The following is a 7,079-nucleotide window of genomic DNA, read 5'->3' as shown; positions in this document are numbered from 1 at the left end:
AACTTCATCTAGATTGATTTATAAATAAAGTCCAACAATGTTTGTATTAAAAGCCAAAGCAGAATATCAAACCCCAAGATAAATGCATGACACTCTGGGTAAGAAAATGGGTGAAGGCATCTGCATTCTCAAAAAAAAAATAAAAAAAATAAAAATATATATATATATATATATATTTAGAATTCACAACTTTCATTAACCAATTTAGTAAATGGATACAATCACAATTATAACCTTTTGGTCAGAAGTTAAGATTGTTTAGTTTTATCTTTCTCAATCTCTCCAGCTCCACTCATACAGGTACTTAATGTTGCATCTCACACAAATTACTTAAAATACTTTAACTGTGAAATTAGAGATGGATAAAAAGAGTTGATTTAAGTAAGAGGACAAAAATGATGAAAAAGTGAGAGACACAATTTTGCCCAAGAATTTGGCTGTTTGGAATATTGGAGGCTTAAATGAGGTGTGGGAACTTGTACTCTTTGAGCACACTCTGTATTATGTTTGTCTAAATTTGGCATGTTATTGTTTAAAAGCTCAAGGATGTCTGGCTTTGGGTTCTCAGACTCCCAGAGGTACCAAAACCTACGCTCTCTTAAAGAGAGACTACACTGATGAGTGAGTATTCATTTACTTGGTGCCCTGCATAATGTGGACCGTGTGCACAGCATTCCGCGTTGTTGCGCGGTTCAGATGGAGTCTCGCTGTTCTTTTACACGTTTCCATGGCCCTTACATTTAACATTTCAATTCAGCTTCCGAATGGGACTGTCAATAAAAGCCAGGAGGACATGGACTGGGATTCACCGTTTCTGCAGCTGAGAGCCAGCCTGCCTTCCTACTCTCAGTCGATCCGTCCGTACAACCTGGTGACAAACACTGACGACCATCGCTGCAACCCCAAACCCAGACATCTCCGCCCTTCTCGTCTGTTCCACCTCTTGGGATCCAACTTTGACCCGTTGTGGATGTCTGTGGATCAGCCTTCAGAAACCGCCTCTGGAAGTGAGTTTTTCTCAGACTCTCAGTTCACCGCCTTGGCAAAAAGGTTAAGCCGTAGTTCTCTGGAGCTCAAAGAGGCTGAAGCAATCCGTCTACAGAAACTGGAGAAAGAAGCTGCAGACCTGAACTTCAGTTCTCTTCCCTCTGAGATTGCAGAAACATTCAGAGGTTGGCTGGTGAACTCGGCAGGGTGTAAACTGCACCACCAGTGGGTAGACCTGGGCCCGGCGTTCTGGCCACGCTGGCTGCGACAGACTGACTGTGAAAGGCCGGAGAAGGAGAGAAGCTGCTCTTTTCCCAAAGGGATGAAGTGTGTGCGAGCTCAGACAGCGCAAATTAAGATTCTGGCTTGGAACTGCCTGGAAATTAGAGATGGATCCAAGAACCTTAAAGGAGAAAAGTGTGAACACACTGAGACTGAGACAAGCGGAGGAGTCAAAATATGTTTATGGAGACAAGTGTCTCATCCTGTGGTCACCTCTTGTATCTGTTCGTGTAAAAAGATGTTTTTTACTACTTCCCTGTTTACCTTTGTCTACAGAAATTGATTTTTTGTGTTTTAGTGGCGTTCGGTTGTGAATAAAGCTGACTAAAAATGTAATTATGCTGCTTAATGTCGCTGCCTAAATAACGTCTTGTAAATCTGCATATCTTTAATGAACACTGCTTTCAAATTTGGTGTTATAATAAAGATTATAAATTTTCATGAAGCACTTGGCAATACTTTTTTGGCTAATTTAGTTCAAAATTAAGAAAAGTGTCTTAAAGAAATGGAAGAAGTAAATGTGATTTTATTTAGCTGACCACATTGACTGCTCCTCTGTGTCTTTGTAAAAGGCTTGTCAGCTTATTGATTATTGATTTCACACCACTCCTAGATGAATAGTAAACACTAAATTATTTTTTAGATGGGGAATTGATTTTGATCCTGTAAGAAAATAAAAAAATGAAATTAACATAGATTGTGGATGTTAAAATCATATTAAAACTGCACAGTTTTTAAAAAAAGAACTCCTTGCTACATATCAGGGAAAGTTTCCGAGGGAAAAAAAAAATCATAGGTAATAAATTTCAATCATCGAGTAAGAGTGTTTTCAGGCTTACCAGCCGTGATAAAGCTGACACCAATAGTGATATGCATGTAAATGTATTTAAACCAGCAAACGCAGCACCAACCTGAGATGAAGTGTTCACTACAAATTTCTGCATACTCTGTCTGCTCCCACAACTATTGGGATCTTCAGGACAAACGCTCCGGATGTTTCTGATCCAAGGAACACGTCTTTGCGGTCAAGAGTTGCTCCAATTGGGTTTTCTGTCCGTCAGTCGTTGTCACAATTAACCATGAGAACGACTGACGAGCATTTTGTTTTTTTTTTTTTTTTTTTTTACAATTGTAAATGCAGTTGTTATTACAAGTGTTTCACCATTCAAAACTGGTGGCTTGCGTTTGTTTACCGGATGTATGTCAGACCTATTTCTGGTCTCGCAAGTTAGATTTACCAAATGCACGTTTTTTGGGGTATTTGTTGTTTTTGAGTATTACTGGCACTATCAGACTTGGCTTGATTAATCGGGTTTATGGTCAGTGAGATTAATGTACATCCAATGGTGCGTTGACCGAAAACCCAACAATTCCCTGTGTAAGTTAGTTTGTTTCCTTACATTTAAGAATAGGCTTTAGTAAGCAGCATTGACATGATTAGTGCACTTTTTTACGTATCCAAGTGTATTTGAAGACTCACTTCAAGTGCTCCGTTCAAACATCCGCAGGAAAAAAGTTGCCCTTTTAATTTGGAATTCCGGGAGTTCTTGAACGCAGCAAGTCTGCCTCAGCTGAACGGTGACTGTACACATTCAAGATGGCCGCTGCGATGGACGACGAATTTGAAGACGCACCTGATGTGGAGCCTTTAGAGCCGACTCTGAAGAACATAATCGAACAGAAATCCCTGAAATGGATCTTCGTTGGTGGGAAAGGTGGTGTCGGTAAAACCACCTGCAGGTCAGTCGAAGGAAATGCTCTTGGCGACTCGAGCTAGCTGAAATATTGACCTCAAGCTAGCTTTTAATACACGCTGAAGGTTTTTTTGATCAGATAATGAACAAGTTGTGTTAGTTTTATTGATAGGAATAATTAAACTTAATCAGAACACCCTTACTTGTATTTTTGTGAATAAATTAGTGTTACCTGTTTATCGGGTAGCTACTGTCTAGCACAGTCAGCAGCTAAAGTTAGCTTGCTGCCACAATTCATTAATTTATGTTCTTTAAATTAAATTATGACTTTCTCGTCTCCATGTAGCTCTCTTTTAGCTACAGATTTTCCTGCTGTACATCTATAGATTTAAAAAAAAAATGTATATAAAAAAAATCAATTGGACAACAACGTAAAACGACAATCAGAAAGGTTAGCATTAGCCACCAGGCTTGAAGGACGGAATAAACATGTCAAAACGGTCAGAAAAATGGCCCAAATACAGGTCCGTCTGTGTGAGAGAGTTCTACAAAGTGGCCAGTTTTCTTTCCTAAAGTTCTATTATTTTTAATTGGGATTTTTTTCCCCCAGCTTATTTTTTTTCTATTTTGGATTTTGCTAAATTTATATTTGCGTTTACTTAACATTTTTGCACAGATTTTACTTTGATTTGGTTAAATGAAAAGAAAACCACTTTTTGTTTATATATAAAAAGAAACATGCATTAGGCTATCAAAAAAGGCAAAAGAACATGCTTACAATGTTTTGCATTCTTACAATACTGTTTGGTCCCAATTTTCAACAGGGCTTAGTTGAGTTACTTTAAATAAGGATAGCTCAGAAGTGACAGGAAATCTTCAAAACAAAGCTCCTGCTAAGCATTTATTATCCATACTGAGTTACGTGGCTACACTAACCATCATTATCGTATTAAACATAAAGATTTGCAGTGCAATTTTTAATTCCACCTTTCTGAAGTTTTATTCACATTCTGCAAAAATTCTAGAAATTAAGTATCTAAAACATATGTTTTTTGTGTGTGTGTGTGTGTGTGTGTGTGTGTTTAGCTGTAGTTTGGCCGTCCAGTTGGCTGCCGTCAGAGAGAGCGTCCTCATCATATCCACAGATCCTGCCCATAACATCTCTGATGCTTTTGACCAGAAATTCTCGAAGGTGCCTACTAAAGTTAAGGGCTATGAAAACCTCTTTGCAATGGTAAGTCATAATGAATAATAATTTAAAAAATAATAAAAATCTTTTGAACAAATCAAAAATCTTTTTTAGAATCAGAATTTTGATTGGTAACGTATGTAGCAAGGTTCAAGAGTTTGGGTTAGTAGATGGGTTAATAGTGTTAGAAACTATTGGGCCTTTATATTTTGTGCAAACCAGTCGCCTTCTTGCACGTGCAAGTTGTTGTTTTTTTATAGTGAAACAAATTGTACAGTGACTGGTGATTTATTTTTTCTACATAGTTGTGTGACAAAATTAAAACAGCACTGAGAGTTGAAGCTATACTGACAAAATTATATAAACAACTTTAATCACAAGAACTGTAATTATTCAAGTTTTTTATTTGATCAATTTAGTCAAATTCAGTGCTTTTTCCAAGTGATATAAAATTACTTTAAGACGCCTGAACTTAGTCCTTCATTTATTTATTTATTTTTATTTTTTGGATCTATGACTGTTGTCAGAATGTCTCATCTGATCCAGCATTTGGAAATTGGAGTCGGCCATTAAGAAAACCACAAAAAGGTTTATTTGTCCTGTTTTTTTTTTTTTTTTTGGGAAGCTTTTTGCATTAGTTCACCACTTGTCACAAGGGCAGGAAACAACAGGCCACTTGTGTATTTTCCCCTCATCATTCATATTTGTTTTAAACAGGAGATCGACCCGAGTCTGGGCGTCGCCGAACTGCCTGACGAATTCTTCGAGGAGGACAACATGCTCAGCATGGGCAAGAAAATGATGCAGGAAGCCATGAGTGCTTTCCCTGGCATTGACGAGGCCATGAGCTACGCAGAGGTCATGAGGTGAAAAATAAATGCGTAAATAACAATTAGAAATGTAAAACGATGTGTTTGCTTGGTGTCGTTTTATTGAACTTGGTGTGCTTTATTTACCTGTTGAAACAGGCTAGTGAAAGGAATGAACTTCTCAGTTGTGGTGTTTGACACTGCGCCGACCGGCCACACGCTGCGTCTGCTCAACTTCCCCACCATCGTGGAGCGAGGGCTGGGTCGCCTCATGAAAATTAAGAACCAGATCAGCCCCTTCATTTCTCAGGTGCACTGGATTTTTCTACCCGGGTTTAGATAGCTGCGTGAGGAAATGACTGTCAGTGAGGCTTTAATAGCATCTCTTTTTATTATTATTATTATTATTATTATTATTATTCCCAGATGTGTAACATGCTTGGTCTGGGTGACATGAATGCAGACCAGCTGGCGTCCAAACTGGAGGAAACTCTACCAGTCATTCGCTCTGTTAGTGAGCAGTTCAAAGATCCTGTAAGTATTTAATTTACACATTTAATAGTGTCACTCCTTACAAGTCACCTTCTGTAAAGAGTCACCTTGAGTTTGTGTTACCTCATAAATTTACCTTTTAGTTGCCAGAATCAAATGTTTTAACATTTTAGTACACTTCACCTGTCTGCCCTCTCCCTGTCTATTTACCTTTCTGTTCTTCAGTCTGTCCATCAGTCCTTTCCTTTTGTTCATGAATACAGGAATAACTTGGTTGTTTTGAATACATGGGGATATTATTAGAAAATGGTCAAATACTTTGTATCTTATGACAGCTGTTGTCCATCTGAATGTGCTCTAAGAAGCACGTGGTTTTTTTTCTAACTCCTCTGTTTTCCCTGCTAATGTTTTTTCCAGGAACAGACGACCTTCATCTGTGTTTGTATCGCCGAGTTCCTGTCGCTCTACGAGACGGAGCGGCTGATCCAGGAACTGGCCAAGTGTCGCATCGACACGCACAACATCATTGTCAACCAGCTGGTTTTCCCCGAAGCAGAGAAGCCTTGCAAGATGTGTGAAGCCCGCCACAAAATTCAGTCCAAATATTTAGACCAGGTACGGCCTGCAAGTGTTTTCTGTCTTTGAATAGTTTTAACTTTTTATTAAGTCACTGACGTCACAACTACCGGCTCTTTGTCGCCAACAGCCAATTCCCCCAAAATTAATGCAAAAGGGATAAATAAAAATGTAAAATGAATGTGACCCAATGTTTTGAAATATTGTCTTAATCACATAAAGTAATACTTTTCACCCCCAAGAGCCTTTATTTGACAAAACAAATTAAACATTGGTAGCAAAAGAGGCAGGATTTATTTCACTGATGTGTAATTATCCAACATTTAAAGCAGCGATTGCCACTTTCCCATGTGTTCATTGTTGGTCTGCCTTGTCCCTGCAGATGGAGGATCTTTATGAAGATTTCCACATAGTTAAGTTACCGCTGCTGCCTCATGAAGTTCGAGGTGCCGAGAAGGTCAACACGTTCTCGAAGCAGCTTCTGGAACCATACAAACCCCCAAACAAGTGATCTCTCACTTGTCGGACCTCTTCTCAACCGCCCCCTAACCCTCCTGCCCCCTCCTCTTCCCTCCAAGTCTGTAGACAAAACACTTCGACAGTCTGAACGCGCCTGCTCCGAGTTTTCCCACCCCGTCTTAAACTTTGCAGCAACAGCCTCATAATGATCCACTCTGTCCTCTGAAGCAGAACGCTCCTCCATCAACAACACACTCACATTCCCACATTCCCAACTGAAGGGGAGCTGATGAGAACACACACACACACACACACACACACACACACACACACACACACACAACCTGCTGTACTGTGAGATGAGGCGGTGCGTATATGCAGTCTAACTCTCGGTTTATTCTCTCGTGCTCATATCCTTTGTGGCAGTCGTTCTAGTCTTACTGCATTCATCTTGGTCTCAACAGAACCGTCCCATCTCGGGTCAGAGTTCAGTCGTGGTTCTGACCGTTTTCTTTGACAGTTCTGTTTGTTTAAAAAGGTTCCAGATGGTTGAAGTCAACACCTCGTTTTGTCTGTGTGACTTTGGTGCTT

General features: G+C 39.4%; 2 protein-coding genes across 2 annotated transcripts; both read left to right on the top strand.

Annotated features, from left to right (window-relative positions):
* The first annotated feature begins 652 nt into the window (after positions 1–652).
* Positions 653–1,714, top strand: LOC106963381 (noggin-3-like). The gene has a single exon (XM_015058260.1). The coding sequence runs from the start codon at positions 653–655 to the stop codon at positions 1,550–1,552; it is 900 nt and encodes a 299-aa protein (XP_014913746.1). The 3' UTR covers positions 1,553–1,714.
* Positions 1,715–2,803: 1,089 nt separating this feature from the next.
* Positions 2,804–6,663, top strand: get3 (guided entry of tail-anchored proteins factor 3, ATPase). The gene is made up of 7 exons (XM_015058271.1): positions 2,804–3,009; positions 4,050–4,197; positions 4,870–5,018; positions 5,121–5,271; positions 5,388–5,495; positions 5,871–6,068; positions 6,412–6,663. Exons 1-7 carry the CDS (start codon positions 2,867–2,869, stop codon positions 6,538–6,540), a joined length of 1,026 nt encoding a protein of 341 aa, XP_014913757.1. The 5' UTR covers positions 2,804–2,866; the 3' UTR covers positions 6,541–6,663.
* The last annotated feature ends 416 nt before the right edge of the window (positions 6,664–7,079 follow it).

Source organism: Poecilia latipinna, unplaced genomic scaffold (genome assembly GCF_001443285.1).
Source record: "Poecilia latipinna isolate Pla-1442-1.1 unplaced genomic scaffold, P_latipinna-1.0 Scaffold1528, whole genome shotgun sequence".
NCBI classification, from domain to species: Eukaryota; Metazoa; Chordata; class Actinopteri; order Cyprinodontiformes; family Poeciliidae; genus Poecilia; species Poecilia latipinna.
The sequence above is the reverse complement of the archived record's forward strand: the minus strand, read 5'-3'. Positions and strand labels throughout refer to the sequence as shown.

Excerpts from the sequence above, each read along its gene's own strand:
- get3 (XM_015058271.1), top strand. The coding sequence starts at position 2,867 with ATGGCCGCTGCGATGGACGACGAATTTGAAGACGCACCTGATGTGGAG. Across the intron at positions 3,010-4,049 it reads GTCGGTAAAACCACCTGCAG|CTGTAGTTTGGCCGTCCAGT; the intron begins GTCAGTCGAAGG and ends GTGTGTGTTTAG. Across the intron at positions 5,019-5,120 it reads AGCTACGCAGAGGTCATGAG|GCTAGTGAAAGGAATGAACT; the intron begins GTGAAAAATAAA and ends CTGTTGAAACAG.
- LOC106963381 (XM_015058260.1), top strand. The coding sequence starts at position 653 with ATGTGGACCGTGTGCACAGCATTCCGCGTTGTTGCGCGGTTCAGATGG.